Source organism: Staurois parvus, unplaced genomic scaffold (genome assembly GCF_062004578.1).
Source record: "Staurois parvus isolate SC_StPar_1 unplaced genomic scaffold, SC_StPar_1.0 ptg000377l, whole genome shotgun sequence".
NCBI lineage: Eukaryota > Metazoa > Chordata > Amphibia > Anura > Ranidae > Staurois > Staurois parvus.
In genome coordinates, this window is record NW_028318173.1 from 1,372,934 (window position 1) to 1,393,903 (window position 20,970).

The following is a 20,970-nucleotide window of genomic DNA, read 5'->3' on the forward strand; positions in this document are numbered from 1 at the left end:
GTCGAAAAAAAAGGTTGCCCACCACTGACCTAAGGCTATGATTGTGATTATGACGATACACTGTGGCCCTGATTAACCCTTTGCTTACTGGGCCCTTAAACCCCCTTCATGACCAGAGCGTTTTTTGCAATATATGCAGTGTCGGATTTGTTTTAAATGTTGCAATGGTTTTGCGGCTCCCAGTCTTTTTTTCCCTCTCGGAAACGGGTCCAAGTGGCTCTTTATGTCTTAAAGATTGCAGACCCCTGGCCTAGAACCATGAATTGGTGCTTTGGAATAATGGTGTCGCATCATGGGTAACAATAGAGATATTGATACATAGCTTCAGCCTAGAACCATGAGTAGGTATTTAGTTGATAGTTCCAACGCGTTTCACGGGACAATGCCTGCTTCTTCCAGGAAAACAAAACACAAATTCCTACAATAAAACAAAAATAGAGCCAAAAACATATAATCAATATATCGCCATACAAAGAATTAGACACAACAATAAAAGTAAAAAAGGCTTAACAACAATTACCAATTGATGACACTGACAACCTCCCAAATGGCCTGTACAGGATATGTAGGACATGTCAATCGTATCTGGATGGAAAGAGGGCCTCCAGCAAAAAATGAGGAGTAATCGTCGGTCAAGAGGAGATATAAATCCATTTGTAAACAGCAGAAAATTTCAATTAAAAAAATTACAGAGTACAGTGGTCAAAAATAAACCCCCAAAACTCCCAACTACACCCCTTAGCCGGAGAGACAAGAGCGAGATGTTGGCTGGACGGAGCACGATAAGCTGGCAAATGGGAAGTGCAAAGGCGTGGCTAAAATAGGAAGTTCATGGGAGGAGCAAAAGAGTTCAGAGTTCAAGAGAAATGAGACACAAGGCAAGGTTGTCTAAGAAATCAGGCAGATCCAGCATCTCAGGTGGCTTAGAAAGAATGGAAGCTGCCAGAAAAAGCAAAGGTTGCTGGTTCAGGTTTGGGTCCGGACACACACATATGTGGCATACACGACAATAAAAAAGTGCCAGTGCATGTGCAGTGAAATGACGTTCATATAGTGAACTCGGTGTAGAGTTATTCACCCTGAGGTCATCACAGAGGACAAGGGGGCACTCTTTACATCTGGAGGAAAAGAAATTTAATCGCCAAACACAGGAAGGTTTCTTCACAGTGAGAGCTGTGAAAATGTGGAATAGACTCCCTCAAAAGTTGGTTATGGCCAGCTCAGTGGATTGCTGTAGGAAAGTCTTGGATTCTTTCTTGGAATATAACTGGATACTAACATTTATAGGGAAAGTTGATCCAGGGAATATCCAGTTGCCTCTCGGGGGATCAGGAAGGAATTTTTTTTCCCTGCAGGAGCAAATTGGATCATGCTTTGCTGAGTTTTTTTGAATACCTCTGGATCAACTGTGGGTATAGGTTCAAAACTTTTTTTTTAATGGTTGTACTGGATGGACTTTTGTATTTTTCCAGCCAGACTAACTATGTAACTATGACGTGGTAACAAAAATTGCCTCAGTTTAGGTAAAAAATCCTACCCCATTAGGCAGTGGCATCCCTAGGGGGGTGAGGGCCGCACCGGGTGACACCATCACAGGGGGTGCAGAAGCAGGATGTCGGCACAGTGACAGCTGCCCCTGCCCCGGTGTAGCGGTAAAATGAGTATCCCCTGAAGCAACTGCGCATGTGCTGGTTTCAGGCCGATCGCCGGTTCTCTGTTAAAGTCGGAGATCGGCTTCTTCGGCCTGAAACCGGAACATGCGCAGTTGCTTCAGGTGATATATATCTTCACGGGATACTCATTTTACCCCTACACCAACACCGCTCCTTCCTCTCTGGAGGGGTGGCACCACTTGTTACCGCACCAGGTGACACCAACCCTAGGGACGCCTCTGCCATTAGGTGCCGAAAAAAAAAAGTGGTGTTGTATGTTCTCAGCAGGTGGAAGTAGGTCTCCAAACGGCCACCATTCATCACATGGGTCAAGAGAAATAATAGCGCCCCACCGGCAGCTTGAGTCAAGAAAAACCTAACTCAGGTAACAAGCCAATGAGAGAGTCTGTGTTGTTAAGTGCCTCCCCCAGGGGTTGTTCTAATATCGCTTTGGGTTTGGTGGGGTTCCAAACCCATTGCATCATTCCATGAATGTGCAGATTCATTCCAAACTTTATTTCTTATCATAAAAATGGACAACTGGACCTTTACAATCTCACAAAAATGAAATTTTTTTTGGTAATTAGCACCCTCGGTTCTTAGTTTAAGGCTCCATAACCGATCCAGGATCCAGGATCAGTATACAAAAGCAGCCTATTGTGCCCACTCCTAGGGGTCTATTTAGAAAGCATTCAATGGGTGAAGGTCACACACATTCATGCAGGCTGTGCAAATTTATCAGGTAATTCCTCTGATAGGTTAAGTTCCATGATCATCTGCTCCATCTAGTGGCTGAAATGCAGTATATTTTCTCATTGGGGGTCTTTCAGAATACTATACCGCATTTGGGCCACTAGATGGAGCTGACGATCACAGGAATTAATCTATTACAGAAATTATGAGGACAATTTGTTCAGCCTCCACTGTTTTATAAATAGACCCCTAAATGAGATCTTGTTTTTCCTCATATTTGTGGCCAGTGAGGCCAACCTCCTGAAAATGGTGTTAGCCTTAAAAAAAGAAAACTAACGCAGCCACCACATCAAATGACTGGTAAGCTGCTATATATTACTTTTTTGGTTTAGATACCCTTTAACCACTTGACCTCCAGAGGATTTACCCCCCTTAATGACCACGCCTCTTTTTGCTACTCGGCGCTGCACTAATTCAACTGATAATTGCGCGGTCATGCAATGCTGCACCCAGACGAAATTTACGTCCTTTTTTTCACACAAATAGAGCTTTCTTTTGGTGGTATTTGATCACCTGTGCGCTTTTTATTTTTCACGCTATAAACAAAAAAAGCCCAAAAATTTTGAAGAAAAACAATATTTTTTACTTTCAGCTATAAAAAATATATAGTAAACTCAAAGTTGGTTATAAATTTAGGCCAAAATGTATTCTGCTGCATGTTTTTGGTCAAAAAAATCCCAATAAGTGTATATTGATTGCTTTGTGTGAAGTTATAGCGTCTACAAACTATGGTATAGATACTGCAATTTACACCATTTTTCTGCTATACAGCGCTGCGCTAGTTTAACGGACAATTGCGCGGTCATGCAATACGGTACATAAATGAAATTTACATCTTTTTTTCCCCACAAATTGAGCTTTCAATTTCGGTGGTATTTGATCACCTGTGCAGTTTTTATTTTTTGCACTATAAAAAAAAAGGCTGACAATTTTTAGGAAAAAAAACAATATTTTGGACTTTTTGCTATAAAACATGTCCAGTAAAAAAAAATGTAAAAATCAAATTTAGTCATAAATTTCTGCCAAAATGCATTCTGGGACATGTCTTTGCTAAAAAAAACCCAAATACGTGTAAATTAATTGGTTTACGTGAAAGTTATAGTGTTTACAAATGGCGGGAAAGATACTGGGATTTATAGGTTTTTTTTATACTAATAATGGCGGCGATCAGCGACTTATGGCGGTGATCAGGGACTTAGGGCGGCGATCAGCGACTTATGGCGGGACTGCGGCGGACATTCTGACATTGGGGGGTACCGACTTGGGGTCACTGACATCCCCAGTGACACCAATACAGTGATCAGTGCAAAAAAAAAACACTGACACTGTACTAATGGCACTGGGGAGGAAGGGGTTAACTTTATTATTCAGAGAAAGGGTTAACTGTGTGAGGGGAGTGTTTTACTAGGGGGCGGGGGGTGTACTGCAGGGAACATCGCTGATCAGGAGAGAGAAACTCTTCTGTCCCGATCAGCGTGTCCTGGAGCTGTCAGGGAACTGACAGAAAGCACAGCTACTGCAGCTGTACTCTCTGTCAGCGATTGCCGCCGATCGCCGGGACATAGCCGGTAACGACCGGCTGTGACCCGGCGACTGACATCCGGTAAGATCGGTGGGACAGGTAGGGCAGCGGCGCGCCTCGTGCACGCCCGCTACCTGTTTTAAAAACACACGTTTTAAAACGTGGTTGTGCCCAGCCGTGCCGCCCTGCCGCCATATTTCTACAGTGGCTGGGCGGCATGTGGTTAAATATGATCTCCTGCCTCCCCTTCAATCTTGCATTGGTACAGGCTCCTCTCTGGTACAGGATTCACTCACTCTGATTTCACTGCACACTGTGAGCCTCTCACAATGTGCATTAGAAGCTGCAGCAAGTCAGATAGAGCTCCGCCACATTTCCTAGATGGAGGACGTCCAGCATCATCTAGCTCAGGGATCTCCAAACTTTCAAAACAAGGGGCCAATTTACTGTCCTTCACATCGTAGGGGGGCCGGACTGTGCCCAGTAGGAGTAAACAATGTCTGGGGGGGGAGTTGGTGTCAGTGGGAGGAATAGTGCCCCGTTTTTGTTGTCAGTGGAAGGAATAATGCTTCAAAGGCCAGATAAAAGCAATCAAAGGACCACATCCAGCCCCAGGGCCACAGTTTGGAGACCACTGATCTAGCTCTTTCCTCCCCAGCCTAACTGTCCCTGGCCAAGCCCCTTTCATTCATTCAATTCTTTCAATCATGGAAGTTCAGAATTACCCAGGGCTAGCCCCATGCCTGGCTAGGAACACCCACTTCCCCAGACTGACACCCATCAAGGCATTTTGACATTTTCATAACTCCTGCCAAGGGCCAGCCCACTGTTTGCATCAGGACTGAGGCCTTTTGAGAGGGGTATTGAGGCAGGGTGCTGTGGTGGTTTCGTGAAGCTTTGTGCAGCACCCTGCTGGCTCCTCCCACCAGCTGTTATCTGCCTGCATTGCATAGAGAAGCACAGAGACCCAGTGATGACATCACCATGTTTAAAATAAGGTTTTATTTAAACATAGGGAGGGAGGGGGGAGTGAACCAGAAAGTGCAACATATAAGCAACACCTATGACCTGACCGCATTGCATAGAGAAGCACAGAGACCCAGTGATGACATCACTGGGTCTAATACAAGGTAGGTAATGAAAATCAAAAACTGAATTGGCATGTTGATGAGGTGTGTGTGTGTGGGGGGGGGGGGGGGGAGGGGACCAAGGAAGGCGACCAAGGAAGGCAAAATAAATACAAATTAAGCTTCAGACTTGGGGCTTACTTGTGTTCTTTTCACCCCACAGGTTCAGTTTGATTGCTGTGGATACTCATGGAAGACACTCGGCACAAAGTTTGGTGACTTTACGCACAGCTTGCTCCTTAGTGGATGATAGTAAAGCTGAAGGTAAGGGGTTTTTTTTACCTGTCAAACCGTCCACAAGAGAGTTGCATGTTTGCCGACTTATTCACTATGGTGGTTCAGTTCCACAAGGAATGAAATTCGAAGCTCCAGTATAAAAAGATCCAATCATATTTTATTCAACTTTAAAAGGATGATTACTACATTTATCGCCAAGAGATCTGGACTTTGTACATCCTCAGTGTTGTGTGAATAAGCCCCACAGTTGACAATCATCTTCTCCTATTTTAATGGCTGTATGCATATACTCTATATTGCCCCAAGTATTGGTCGGCCGCCCTTTCCACGCACATGACCTTTAATGGCCTCCCAGTCTTAGTCCATAGGGTTCAATATTGAGTTGGCCCCGCCCTTTCCACATACATGACCTTTAATGGCCTCCCAGTCTTAGCCCGTAGGGTTCAATATTGAGTTGGCCCCACCCTTTCCACATACATGACCTTTAATGGCCTCCCAGTCTTAGTCCGTAGGGTTCAATATTGAGTTGGCCCCGCCCTTTCCACATACATGACATTTAATGGCCTCCCAGTCTTAGTCCGTAGGGTTCAATATTGAGTTGGCCCCGCCCTTTGCAGCTATAACAGCTTCAACTCTTCTGGGAAGGCCGTCCACAAGGTTTAGGAGGGTGTCTATGGGAAGGTTGGACCATTCTTCCAGAAGCACATTTGGCAGGTCAGGCACTGATGTCGGGGGAGGAGGCCTGGCTCGCAGTCTCCACTCTAATTCATCCCAAAGGTGTTCTATGGGGTTGAGGTCAGGACTCTGTGCAGGACAGTCAAGTTCCTCCACCCCAAAATGGCTCCTCCATGTCTTTATGGACCTTGCTTTGTGCACTGGTGCGCAGTCATGTTGGAACAGGAAGGGGCCATCCCCAAACTCTTCCCACAAAGTTGGGAGCATAAAATTGTCCAAAATGTCTTGGTATGCTGACACCTTAAGAGTTCACTTTACTGGAACTAGGGGGCCAAGCCCAACCCCTGAAAAACAACCCCACACCATAAACCCCCCTTCACCAAACTTTACACTTGGCACAATGTAGTCAGGCAAGTACCATTCTCCTGGCAATCGCCAAACCCAGACACATCCATCAGATTGCCAGACAGGGAAGAATGGTTGGTCACTCCAACAGGCTTGGATGCAGCTGCTCAGCCATGGAAACCCATTCCATGAAGCTCTCTACGCCCTGTTGTTGGGCTCATCTGAAGGCCACACCAAGTTTGGAGGTCTTTAGCTATTGACTCTGCAGACAGTTGGCGACAACAGGAAAGAGCCACAAAAGAAATGCCCATAGTGTAGTAAGTTGATGGGCACTTCTTTTGTGGCTCTTTCCTGGAGCTATTAAGCCTACAGACAACCCTCATCTAACCGGTATCCAGAGTAAGGGAGCCCTGTATCCAGGCTGAGCACCCATCTACCCCAAAGGGGATCTCTGGACCATCAGATTTCTACTTTAACCCCAAGACTTACTGCTATGCTGACCAATCCGTAGAAGGAAGCTCACCACACACCTGACATACCCCGCCTGCCTAAGTGGTCCATGGTGGATATATTTATATGCGCATTACCTTTGCGCTTCTGGTGAGTGCGCAATTTTACCGTTGTTTCCAGGTACAAGCTTTTTGAATTCTGCTACTGTGGGGATCTTTTATCTACACTTATTATATGAACTTTTATATCCTATGTCCTATGAATTATTTTACTAGCGCTGCACTTCCTATTTATACAATGAAATTCCTATTGCAGAGGATGCTGAAAATCTGACTTGTATATTAGTGCAGACTTATGGGAAAATCAGTGAGCCAATCACACAACAGGAAAGTACATTTCTGGGGGCATTCCGTATACCAACTGTGTACAGAATTCCTCCTGGATGCCATATTGCATTTTTTTGGAAAGTTACGGCAACTGCAGATTTAAAAAGAAATTTCATTTTTAATAATTAACCCCTTGCCCTCCTGAGGTTTTACCCCCCTTAATGACCACGCCTCTTTTTGCTACTCGGCACTGCACTAATTCAACTGATAATTGCGCGGTCATGCAATGCTGCACCCAAACAAAATTTACGTCCTTTTTTTCACACAAATAGAGCTTTCTTTCGGTGGTATTTGATCACCTGTGCGCTTTTTATTTTTCATGCTATAAACAAAAAAATGCCAAAAATTTTGAAGAAAAACATTATTTTTTACTTTCAGCTATAAAAAATATATAGTAAACTCAAAGTTAGTTATAAATTTAGGCCAAAATGTATTCTGCTCCATGTTTTTGGTAAAAAAAATCCCAATAAGTGTATATTGATTGCTTTGTGTGGAAGTTATAGCGTCTACAAACTATGGGATAGATACTGCAATTTACGCCATTTTTTTGCTATACAGCGCTGCGCTAGTTTAATGGACAATTGCGCGGTCATGCAATACGGTACATAAATGAAATTTACATCCTTTTTTTTCCCACAAATTGAGCTTTCTTTCGGTGGTATTTAATGGCCTGTGTGGTTTTTATTTTTTGCGCTATAAAGAAAAAGGCTGACAATTTTGAGGAAAAAAAAACAATATTTTGGACTTTTTGCTATAAAACATGTCCAGTAGAAAAAAAATTTAAAAATTAAATTTAGTCATAAATTTCTGCCAAAATGCATTCTGCGACATGTCTTTGCTAAAAAAAAAAACCCCAATACGTGTAAATTAATTGGTTTACGTGAAAGTTATAGCATTTACAAATGGCGGGAAAGATACTGGGATTTTTAGTTTTTTTTTATACTAATAATGGCGGCGATCAGCAACTTATGGCGGGACTGCGGCGGACATTCTGACATTGCGGGGTACTGACTTGGAGTCACTGACATCCCCAGTGACACTAATACAGTGATCAGTGCAAAAAAAAACCACTGACACTGTACTAATGGCACTGGGGAGGAAGGGGTTAAGTTTATTTTTCAGGGAAGGGTTAACTGTGTGAGGGGGAGTGTTTTACTAGGGGGCGGGGGTGTGTACTTCAGGGGACACCGCTGATCGGGAGAGAGAAACTCTTCTGTCCCGATCAGCTTGTACTCGAGCTGACAGGGAAGTGACAGAAAGCACAGCTACTGCAGCTGTGCTCTCTGTCACTGATTGCCGCCGATTGCCGGGACATAGCCGGTAACGACCGGCTGTGACCCGGCGACTGATATCCGCGGCTGTGATCGGCGGGACAGGTAGGGCGGCGGGGCACCTCGCGCGTGCCCCCTACCTGTTTACAAAACACACATTTTAAAACGTGGTTTTGCCTGCCCGTGCTGCCGTATTTATACAGTGGCAGGGCGGCAAGTGGTTAGACAATTATTAATAATAATAATTGTTATTATTAAAATTAAAAATAACTTTCCATTAAATTACAATATGGCTTGTTTTGCAAATGTTTATGTTTTCTCTATCTTTCCTTTCCTTTCCTTCCCTTGCTTTGCCTTCCCTCTTTCTTTCTTTCTTTCTTTCTTTCTTTCTCTAGGATATACCCCTGTACTGCCTGATCACCCGTATGACACATTAAAGTACAAGACTGATTACTTCCCACAGGAACTTTTTCTTTTCTATCTTTCCTTTCTATTAGTCTTCAATAGACAATGCCGTAATCTGTATGATGAATGAGAAGTTTAGAGGAAAATAAAACTTTTTTCCTTTTTATGATATATTATGATTACAAGGTGTTGGCTGATATTGCACTTGTGTGGATCTCCTTTGATTATGCCACAGGTGGTTTATTATCAGACGTCTCCACAACCACCTTTATCTCTGATTAAAAGCTTTACAGCATGAAATGTGTCAGATCATTTGTCTTCTGATAAGTGGTTCTCTCTATCTTAAAAATACCGCAAAGCCATCCATGTGCAGAACTTCATCAATATCATGAATAAAACATTGCTGAGCTTAGATGTTAGGTGTACTGTCTAAAAAAAAATTATATATATATATATATATATATATATATATATATATATATATATATATAAAACCTTCAAAGTGCTTAGGTTCAGCAGTGCTCAAAATTTAAAAATAAACAAATATATATATATATATATATATAAAACATAAGGAATGCTGCGCTACATTCAAATCATAGAGAAATGTGAATGTGGGATCCCAAAATATCAAATAAAATGTGACAATGTTATCAATACAGATCAATACGTGCTCATTGATAATATCATAAATCAAATAAATAACTCAAAACATGTGGAAACACAAAAACCATATCTATATATATGTGCATCAACCAAAAATACACATATATATGATGTAATCACACGTGCCTATTGTGAAGTGAAATTAACCATAATAATGGTACACACAAATTAATATCTCAAAGTCCAAAAAATATATATTGTTGGTGACAAAAACAGTAAACGGTGCTTCGAAATTATACTGTTAGTGACCGCAGGTGAAAAAACTCGTGCAGGTTTCTGGGTGTATACAGATCTGAGAATCCAACCACCATCTGGATTAGCCTCTCACCTCATCCCTTCGACCCTTGCGGATCAAAGAGCAGTAGTGGATCCCTCTCACAGATCCTCCAAGCACCAAAACACTCCAAAGGCAGTTTTCTCAGAGTATAATATTCCCACTATGGCTCTTCTCCAGGAAAAGTTGTAATATCAATCTCTCAAAATGAGACAAAGGAATCCTCCCATAGTGTAGTATATTTAATTATACCATAGGAACATGTAGCATATTTACATTGTAACTTACGTAGCAGCCAGTCCAAGAAAAAACCTCATGCTTTCAGATGAGGATATATCTGTTGGGTGTACAGCTGAATGCACAGGTGTACCAAGATGGCCGCCACGCCGGAAATACGTCACCGCGTTAAGCCGACGCGTTGCGTCACAGTGTCATGTGACTTCATCAGGGCTGCCCGCAAGGGTCAAAGGGATGAGGTGAGAGGCTAATCCAGATGGTGGTTGGATTCTCAGATCTGTATACACCCAGAAACCTGCACGAGTTTTTTCACCTGCGGTCATTAACAGTATAATTTCGAAGCACCGTTTACTGTTTTTGTCACCAACAATATATATTTTTTGGACTTTGAGATATTAATTTGTGTGTACCATTATTATGGTTAATTTCACTTCACAATAGGCACGTGTGATTACATCATATATATGTGTATTTTTGGTTGATGCACATATATATAGATATGGTTTTTGTGTTTCCACATGTTTTGAGTTATTTATTTGATTTATGATATTATCACTGAGCACGTATTGATCTGTATTGATAACATTGTCACATTTTATTTGATATTTTGGGATCCCACATTCACATTTCTCTATGATTTGAATGTAGCGCAGCATTCCTTATGTTTTATATTTACTGAATCACTGGTATATGATTTAATGCTAGCAGCTTCCTTTGGGATTTATACACATATTCATTTGATTTACTATTTTTAGTTTTAAATTAACACTTGGGAGCGCAGGAGGTTCACACCATCACTGTTATATATATATATATATATATATATATATATATATACACACACTATATTGCACAAAGTATTGGGCCAACCCTCCAAATCATGTGATTCAGGTGTTCCAATCCCCTCCATGGACACAGGTGTATACAATCAAGCCCCTAGGCATGCAGACTGCTTCTACAAACATTGGTGAAAGAATGGCTCGATCTCAGGAGCTCAGTGACTCCAAGCGTGGTCCCGTGATAGGTGGTCACCTGTGCAATAAGTCCATCCGTGACATTTCCTGGCTACTAAATATTCCACACTCAACTGTTAGTGGGATTATAACAAAGTGGAAGCAACTGGGAACAACAGCCACTCAGCCACCAAGTGGTAGGCCACGTCACATGACAGAGCGGGGTCAGTGCATGCTGAAGCGCACAGTGCGCAGAAGTCACCAACTGTCTGCAGAGTCAATAGCTAAAGACCTCCAAACTTGGTGTGGCCTTCAGATGAGCACAACAACAGTGCGTAGAGAGCTTCATGGAATGGGTTTCCATGGCCTAGCAGCTGCATCCAAGCCTTCCATCACCAAGTGCAATGCAAAGCGTTGGATGCTGTGGTGTAAAGCACGCCGCCACTGAACTCTAGAGCAGTGGAGATGTGTTCTCTGGAGTGACCAATCACGCTTCTCTGTCTGGCAATCTGATGGATATGTCTGGGTTTGGCGGTTGACAGGAGAACGGTACTTGACTGAGTGCATTGTGCCAAGTGAAAAGTTTGGTAGAGGGGGGATTGTGGTGGGGGGTTGTTTTTCAGGGGGTGGGCTTGGCCCCCTAGTTCCAGTGAAGGGAATTCTTAAGGCATTAAAATACCAAGACATTTTGGAAAATTTCATGCTCCCAACTTTGTGGGAAGAGTTTGGGGACGGCTCCTTCCTGTTCCAACATGACTGCACACCAGTGCACAAAGCAAGGTCCATAAAGACATGGAGTAGTCCGTTTGGGGTGGAGGAACTTGACTGTCCTGCACAGAGTCCTGACCTCAACCCCATAGAACACCTTTGGGATGAATTAGAGCGGAGACTGCGAGCCAGGCCTCCTCCCCCGACATCAGTGCCTGACCTGACAAATGTGCTTCTGGAAGAATGGTCAAACCTTCCCATAGACACCCTCCTAAACCTTGTGGACGGCCTTCCCAGAAGAGTTGAAGCTGTTATAGCTGCAAAGGGCGGGGCCAACTCAATATTGAACCCTACGGACTAAGACTGGGGGGCATTAAAGGTCATGTGCGTGGAAAGGCCGGCTGACCAATACTTTTGGCAATATAGTGTGTGTGTATATATATATATATATATATATATATATATATATATATACTTCTCAAACACTTTGAAAATACATCAGATCTCAATGGGGAAAAATCTCCTGCTGGATATCTATACTGACATGGATGGGGTAATGTGTTAGGAACGTATATGCCCCATCGTTTGGTGGAAATGAAAATGATCGACCTACAGAGGACTGAATTCAGACACCCCGAAATCAAAGTGAAAAAATAGTGCAGCAGGAGAGTCCATTTTGCTGAAATTTCTTTGCAGCAACTCAAAATGGTCCTCAGTAGTTTGTATGGCCCCCACGTGCTTGTATGCATGCCAGACAACGTGAGACCACGGATGGTGACCTAGAGTATTTCCTCCCAGATCTGGACCAGGGCATCACTGAGCTCCTGGACAGTCTGAGGTGCAACCTGACGGTGTTGGATGGACAGGAACATGATATCCCAGAGGAGTTCTATTGGATTTAGGTTAGGCGAGAATTCCTGCATACTCTCCCCACATGAGGCCAGGCATTGTCGTGCACCAGGAGGAACCCAGGACCCACTGCACCAGCGTAGGGTCTGACAATGGGTCCAAGGAAGAATGAACCTGCTCTCATCTGTTAAAAGCACAGGGCGCCAGTGGTGGACCTGCCAATTCTGGTGTTCAATGGCAAATGCTAATCAAGCTCTATGGTGTGAGCACATGTCCCACTAGAGGACGTCGGGCCCTCAGGCCACCCTCATGAAGTCTGTTTCTGATTGTTTGGTCAGAGACATTCACACCAGTGGCCTGCTGGAGGTCATTTTGTAGGGCTCTGGCAGGGCTCATCCTGTTCCTCCTTGCACAAAGGAGCAGATACCGGTCCTGCTTATGGATTAAGGACCTTCTATAGCCCTGTCCAGCTCTCCTAGAGTAACTGCCTGTCTCCTGGAATCTCCTCCATGCTCTTGAGACTGTGCTGGGAGACACAGCAAACCTTCTGGCAATGGCACGTATTGATGTGCCATCCTGGAGGAGTTGGACTGCCTGTGCAACCTCTGTAGGGTCCAGATATCTCCTCATGCTACCAGTAGTGACACTGACCCTAGCCAAATGCAAAACTAGTGAAAAACAATCAAAAAGATGAGTAGGGAAAACATGTCAGTGAAACTGTAAAACTGTTCCTATTTTGGGGGTTGTCTCATTATTGCCCATCTAGTGCCCCTGTTGTTAATTTCATTAACACCAAAGCAGCTGACACTGATAAACAACCCCTGCTCCCACTTACTTGACCAGATCAATATCCCAGGAGTTTCATTGACTTGATGCTAGACTCTGATTGAAAAGTCTTCCTTTCATCTTTTTTGAGCAGTGCGTATATATATATATTTTTTTTTATCTATTGGGAGGCCAAAGTTCTGCCTGAATTTTTTTTAATATATTCCCAATCATTTTAAATTGCAAAAAATGGATATTATACTATAGTATGCCATTTTGTAACTTACTCTTCATGCAGGGCATGGCTGAACCTTAGAGAATCCTGGACTTTTTAGAAATGGATTTCAGTCATCACCTTTTTTTTTTCTGACTTTTCTGGGTTTCATCACCTTTTAAAGCACAGCCTGTGTTATCTGGGCAGCGGGGTTTCTAAATAATTGCTCTCCAGAGTATAAAGAGAAATACATTAGCATCTTTCTTTTTTACGGCTTTTTATGCCTCTCCGTAGAACATTTTATTTTGCCAGTTTTAGAGGTCTTGTTCGGTCTTGTAGGTCTAAACTGAGCGGAGAGGGGAGGCATTGACAATTTTTCGTGCCTGCATCTATCTGATCATGGAGATTTAAAGTGGTGGTCTCCCACAGCATGCATGTTGTTGTTGTTAAATTGTTAAAGATAAAAATATATAAATATATATATATATATATATATATATATATAAAATAAAAATATATATAAATGTATTTTTAGAGCATGCTTATTACAGTTGACCGTATACAAAATGTACTATATGGACCACCCTCCCAAATGATTGGATTCAGGTGTCTCGAGTGAAGGGTACCGTTGATACTACTGTACATCATAGAAAGACATTGTAGGCAATAGTGGGCTTGCAAGCTTGTGGTAACAGTTTGGCGAGGACCCTTTTCTGTTCCAGCAGGACTGCACGAAGCCAGATCCATAAAGACATGGTTTGATGAGTTTGGCGTGGAGGAACTCAAGTGCCCTGACTGAACCCTACTGAACATCTTTAAGATGAATTGGAAGGCTGATTTCGAGCCAGGTCTTCTCAGCCAACATCAAGACCTAATCTCACACTGTCAGACTTTCATTAAGAATTCAGAGAAAATAAATGATAGAGCAGAATAAAAATTGTCCAGTGGCAGGGCAATTTTAATGAGCAAGGTGGAGCCAAAATGTACTTGAGACATAGGGCACGGGAAAGTGTTTTCCTACAAGGATTAGAAGACCACAGGAGATACAGCAGTGTAAAATTGTCCAGCGGCAGGGCAGCTTTAAAGAGTAAGTTGAGGCTAAAATGTACTAGAGACAAGGGGCTCAGGAAAGTGTTTTCCTACAAGAATTAGAAGACCACAAGAGATCCAGCAATGTAAAATTGTCCAGTGTCAGGGTGGTTTTAATGAGTAAGGTGGAGCCAAAATGTACTTGAGACATAGGGCACGGGAAAGTGTTTTCCTACAAGGATTAGAAGACCACAGGAGATACAGCAGTGTAAAATTGTCCAGCGGCAGGGCAGGAAAGTGTTTTCCTACAAGGATTAGAAGACCACAAGAGATCCAGCAATGTAAAATTGTCCAGTGTCAGGGCGGTTTTAATGAGTAAGGTGGAGCCAAAATGTACTAGAGACATAAGGCATGGGAAAATGTTTTCCTACAAGGATTAGAAGACCACAGGACATACAGCAGTGTAAAACTGTCAAGCGGCAGGGCAGATTTAATGAGTAAGGTGAGTCCAAAATGTACCAGAGAGAAAGGGTGCAAGAAGGTGTTTTCCTAAAAGGGTTTGAAGACCACAGGAGATACAGCAGTGCAGGGGCGGACTGACCATTTGGAAACTCGGGCACTGCCCGAGGGCCTGGGGTCAGTAGGGGGCCCCATGAGATGCCCCTGATACCTTTTTCATAGGCTTTTTTGAGTTTGGGCAAGGACACAGGGGCCCCATGATCCCCTGTTGCCCGGGGGGCCCCATGAGTTGTCAGTCCACCCCTGCAGCAGTGTAAAATTGTCCAGCGACATGGCAGATTTAGTGAGTAAGATGAGGGCAAAATGTACTAGAGAGAAAGGGTGCAAGAAGGTGTTTTCCTAAAAGGATCTGAATACCACAGGAGATACTGCAGTGTACAATTGTTCAGCGGCAGGGCAGTTTCAATGAGCAAGAGAAGGCCAAAATGTACTAGATAAAAAGGGCACAAGAATGTGTTTTCCTACAAGGATTAGAAGACTACAAGAGATCCAGCAGTTTTAATGAGCAAGATGAGGCCAAAATGTAGTAGAGACAAGGGGTATGGGAAGGTGTTTTCCTACAAAGATTAGAAGACCGTGGGAGATACAGCTGTGTAAAATTGTCCAGCAACAGGGCAGCTTTAATGAGTACGATGAGGCCAAAATGTACTAGTGACAAAGGGCACAGGAAGGTGTTTTCCTACTAGGATTACAGAAATGCAGGGGATACAGATGTTTAAAATTGTGCAGTGGCAGGGCAGTTTTAAAGAACAAGATGAGCCCAAAATGTACTACACAGAAAAGGCACGGTACGGTGTTTTCCTACAAGGATTAGAAAACCACAAGTGATCCAGCAGTTTTAATGAGCAAGATGTGGTCAAAGTACTAGACACAAAGGGCACAGGAAGGTGTTTTCCTACAAGATTTAGAAGACCACAGGAGATACAACAGTATAAAATTGTCCGGTGGAAGGGTAGCTTTAATTAGCAAGATGAGGCCAAAATGTACTAGAGACAAAGGACATGATAATGTGTTTTGCTACAAGGAGTTGAAGACCACAAGAGATCCAGCAGTTTTAATGAGCGAGAGGAGGCCAAAATGTACTGGAGATAATGGGCACAGGAAAGTGTTTTCATAAAAAAATTAGAAGACCACAGGAGGTACATTAGTGTGCAATTGTCCTGCGGCAGGGCACTTTTAATGAGCAAAATGGGGCCAAAATGTTCTAGAGACAAAGAGCACAAGGATTTGTTTTTATACAAGGATTCGAAGACCATGGGAGATCCAGCAGTGTAAAATTGTCCAGCGGCAGGGCAGTTTTAATTAGCAAGATGAGGCCAAAATGTACTAGAGACAAAGGGCACGGGAAGGGGTTTTCCTACAAGGATTTGGAGACCACAGGAGATACAACAGTATAAAATTGTCCGGTGGGAGGGTAGCTTTAATTAGCAAGAAAAGGCCAAAATGTACTAGAGACAAAGGGTATGGGAAGGTGTTTTCCTACAAGGATTTGAAGACCGCAAGAGATCCAGCTGTTTTCATGAGCAAGCTGAGGTCAAAATGTACTAGAGAAAAAGGGTACAGGAAGGTGTTTTTCTACCAGGATTAGAAGACCACAGGAGATACAGCAGTATAAAATTGTCCGGTGGAAGGGTAGCTTTAATTATCAAGATGAGGCCAAAATTTACTCGCGACAAAGGGCATGGGAAGGGGTTTTCCTACAAGGATTTGAAGACCACAAGAGATCATCGGGTATTTTTCTGAGTGGGGTATATCAAGTGCATTACCATTTAGCTGCGTTTTGCCACGTTTATCAGCGTTTTCCTGCTATTTCCCACGTTTGCATTTTTAGCTGGTTTTTTAACTGGCGTTTTTGGACTCTTTTTTACAAAAAAGAAAATTTTTTCGTAAAAGAAAACAAACACTAAAAATGCAAAAAATATGGGAAAATGCTGCTAAACACTAAACAGGACTAGTGGGTTTCTAGAGGAATTTTTTAGCTGTAAAAATGCTCTAACGTTGAAAAACGCAGTAAAACACAGTAAAATGCCACAAACTGGCGTTTTCGGACTTTTTTATCAGAAAAAAATGTTTTTCTCTTTGCTAAAAAAAACCCCGCTAAAAACGCAAATGCAGAAAAATGCGTGAAAACGCTGCTAAACGCTAAACAGGACTAACGGGCTTCTAGAGGAGTTTTTTATCTTTAACTAGTTGCCGACCGCAGATAGCCGAATGACGGCTAAGCTGCGGCCGGCCAGTTCTGAGTGGACGTCATATGACGTCCTCCCAGAACGCGCTCTCCTGCGCGCCCCAGGGGGCGCGCACCCGGCGATCTCCGTGATCACTGTGTCCTACGGACACAGCTGATCATGTGATGTGGTAAAAGGCCAATCATACCGGCCTTTTACCACGTGATCAGCGGTGTCCAATGACACGCTGATCACAGGGAAATGCAAGTGCCGGTTCTCGGCTGCACTTTCCTCACGCTGTCAGATCGTGAGGAAAGTACTGCCGAGAACCGGCAGTTGTCAGAGCGGGGATCGGCACCGATCATCAGGGCACTGATGATCAGTGCCCTGATGATCGGTGCCCAGCAATGCCACCCGCAAGTTCCGCCCACCTGTGCCCAGCAGTGCGCCCACTAGCTCCGCCCACCTGTGCCCAGCAGATCACCCACCTGTGCCCAGCAGTGCACCCACCTGTGCCACTCTGCAGTGTCACACACCTGTGCCCAGAAGTGACACCTACCTGTGCCCAGCAGTGCCACCCACCTGTGCCCACCCACCAGTGCTGCCCACCAGTGCCACCCACCAGTGCAGCCCAGCAGTGCTGCCAGTCAGTGCCACCAGTCAGTGCCCAGGGGTTGTGCCAGTCAGTGCCGCCAGTCAGTGCCCAGCAGTGATGCCAATCAGTGCCGTCTATCAGTACCCATCATCAGTGTCACCTATCAGTGCCGCCTATCAGTGCTGCATATTAGTGCCGCCTATCCGTGACACCTCATTAGTGCTGTCTATCAGTGCCGCCTATCTGTGCCACCTCATTAGTACTGCCTATCAGTGCCCTTTAGTGCTGCCTATCAGTGCCCATCAGTGCCGCCTATCAGTGCCCATCAGTGCTGCCTCTCAGTGCCCATCAGTGCTGCCTCATCAACGCACATCAGTGAAGGAGAAAAAATACCTGTTTGAAAAATTTTATAATAGAAACAAAGAAACTTTTTTTTTTTTTCAAATTTTTTGCAATTTTTAATTTATAGCGCAAAAAGTAAAGCGCCCAGTGGCGATTAAATACCACCAAAAGAAAGCTCTATTTGTGAGAAAAAATGATCAAAATTTCATATGGATACAATGTTGCATGACCGTGCAATTGTCAATCAAATTGCGGCAGCACTGAAAGCTGAAAATTGGCCTGGTAAATAAGGGGGTATAAGTGCCTGGTAGGCAAGTGGTTAAAAACGCTCTAACGCTGAAAACCGAAGTAAAAACGAAGTAAAACTCCACAAACTGGCATTTTTGGACTTTTTTTTACAAAACAAATCATGTATTTTGGTAAAAAAAAATGCTAAAAAAGCGAGCGCTGAAAATCGCGGGAAAACGCTGCTAAATAGGACTAGCGGGTTTCTAGAGGAGTTTTATTAGCTGTGAAAACACTCTAATGCTGACAAATGCTGTATAACACAGTAAAATGCCGCAAACCGACGTTTTTGGACTTTTTTTACCAGCAAAAAAAAATTTGGAGTTAAAAAAACAGCTAAAAATGCAAATGTGGAAAAACGTGGGAAAACGCGGGAAAGCACTGCTAAACGTGCCAAAACTCAGCTAAATGGTAATGCAAAGACGCTAAAAAAAGCTGAAAAACTGACGTTTTTAACGTGACTTTACACAGCTAACGTTACCAGCGTTACCAAAACGCAACCCCCCCCCCCCCCCCCCCCACCAGTGTGCATGGTGAAGAAACCAAGGGGTCTATGTGTAAAAAAAAAATATGCTGCATGAGTGTCAGAAGCATTTGCCCTGCTGTAACAAATTTTCCCCATAGTTTGACTCAATTGTTTATTTTCTATGATCACCAGTTCCATCTAGTGGCTGTAATGCAGTATTTCCTTGATATACCCCAATCAGAAAAATACCCCACGATGGCCACTAGAGGGATCTGGTGATCCCAGGAAACAATCAGGTAAAATATGAAGATAGTTCCTGATGGCGGGGCAAATAGACCCCTAATAACAGTTCCTTTACATACAAATTCAGGCCAAATACTACTTATGTTGAAGGGAAAAGTTCCCAGTTCTACTTTTGAGTCCTTTTTTAACTTTTATATTTCTCATTACAGAAATTGCAGACAGAATTTACACTTTGTACAACGGATACACCAGCGGCAAGGAGCAGCAGATCGCCTACAACACACTGATGGAAGTATCTGCGTCAATGCTTCTTCGAGTCCAGCATCATTATAACACGCTCTATGAGAAATTTGGGGACTTCGTATGGAGAAGTGAAGATGAGCTGGGACCCCGGTAAGGACAGTTGCACTGGACAATGCTATGATCCAACTGCCATTTGCTTTGAACAGGCCAAAAATGCGTCTGATAACATGACAACCCCAACTGCCATTCCTCCAAATGAGCCAAACCTTTGTTAGATGACACGGCAGCCCCCAGCTTCCATTTCTCAAAATGAGCCAAACCTCTGTTAGATAACATGACAACCCCAACTGCCATTTCTCCAAATGAGTCAAACCTCTGTTAGATAACATGACAACTTCACCTGCCATTTCTCTAAATGAGCCAAACCTCTGTTAGATAGCATGACAACTCCCAACTGTCATTTCTCCAAATGAGCCAAACCTCTGTTAGATAACATGACATCGCCCACAAGAGCCAAACTCTGTTAAATAGCATGACAACCCCCAACTGCCATTTCTCCAAATGAGCCAAGCCTCTGTTAGATAACATGGCAATCCCAACTGCCATTTCTCCAAATGAGCCAAACCTCTGTTAGATAACATGACAAATCCCAACTGTCATTTCTCCAAATGAGCCAAACCTCTGTTAGATAACATGACATCCCCCACATGAGCCAAACTCTGTTAAATAACGTGACAACCCCCAACTGCCATTTCTCCAAATGAGCCAAACCTCTGTTAGATAACATGGCAATCCCAACTGCCATTTCTCCAAATGAGCCAAACCTCTGTTAGATAACATGACAAATCCCAACTGTCATTTCTCCAAATGAGCCAAATCTCTGTTAGATAACATGACATCCCCCACATAAGCCAAACTCTGTTAAATAATGTGACAACCCCCAACTGCCATTTCTCCAAATGAGCCAAACCTCTGTTAGATAACATGACAACCTCAACTGCCATTTCTCCAAATGAGCCAAACCTCTGTTAGATAGCAGGGCAACCACCAACTGCCATTCCATCAAATGAGCCAAACCTCTGTTAGATAACATGGTAATCCCAGCTGCTATTTCTCCAAATGAGCCAAACCTCTGTTAGATAACATGACAACACCAACTGCCATTTCTCTGCCACCTAAAAATAACAGCATAAAAATGGATAGCCCATTAAAACTCAAATAACAAAATCAGCTAGGTACAGAAAAAAAATTTAAATTGTAAAAAATTACATTTACATCTAGGCGCATAAAAATCCACCCCCCCCCCAAAAAAAAATATGCTTTGTGGGCCTCCCTAGCCCCACATACATGTATGCATGAACGTGATCACACGTGTTGGGGGCACCTACACACAAAAACGTCAAGTGAGATAAACATGTTACATGTTGTGGCACACTCCGGAGTGAGAGCAATATTTCTAGCACTGATGACCGGCGGGGGACTTTTAAAGCGCCGCCTCTTGAAAATATAGGGTACTTAAGGTCGTCCCCATTTCATGGGAGCACACAAATTTAAGGTTTTTCATGTTGGGTATCTACACTCATTGGCCACT

The 20,970-nt window shown here is 43.4% G+C and overlaps 1 protein-coding gene across 3 annotated transcripts in view; it reads left to right on the forward strand.

Moving 5' to 3' along the window:
• The window catches only part of ASTN2 (astrotactin 2), a 521,452-nt gene that overhangs the window by 495,303 nt on the left and 5,179 nt on the right, over nucleotides 1-20,970 (forward strand). For all 3 annotated transcript variants that reach the window (XM_089685523.1, XM_089685524.1, XM_089685525.1), the window contains 2 exons: nucleotides 5,218-5,318; nucleotides 19,346-19,529. In XM_089685523.1, the coding sequence (XP_089541649.1) occupies nucleotides 5,218-5,318; nucleotides 19,346-19,529 (285 nt within the window). The remainder of the gene's footprint in view (nucleotides 1-5,217; nucleotides 5,319-19,345; nucleotides 19,530-20,970) is intronic.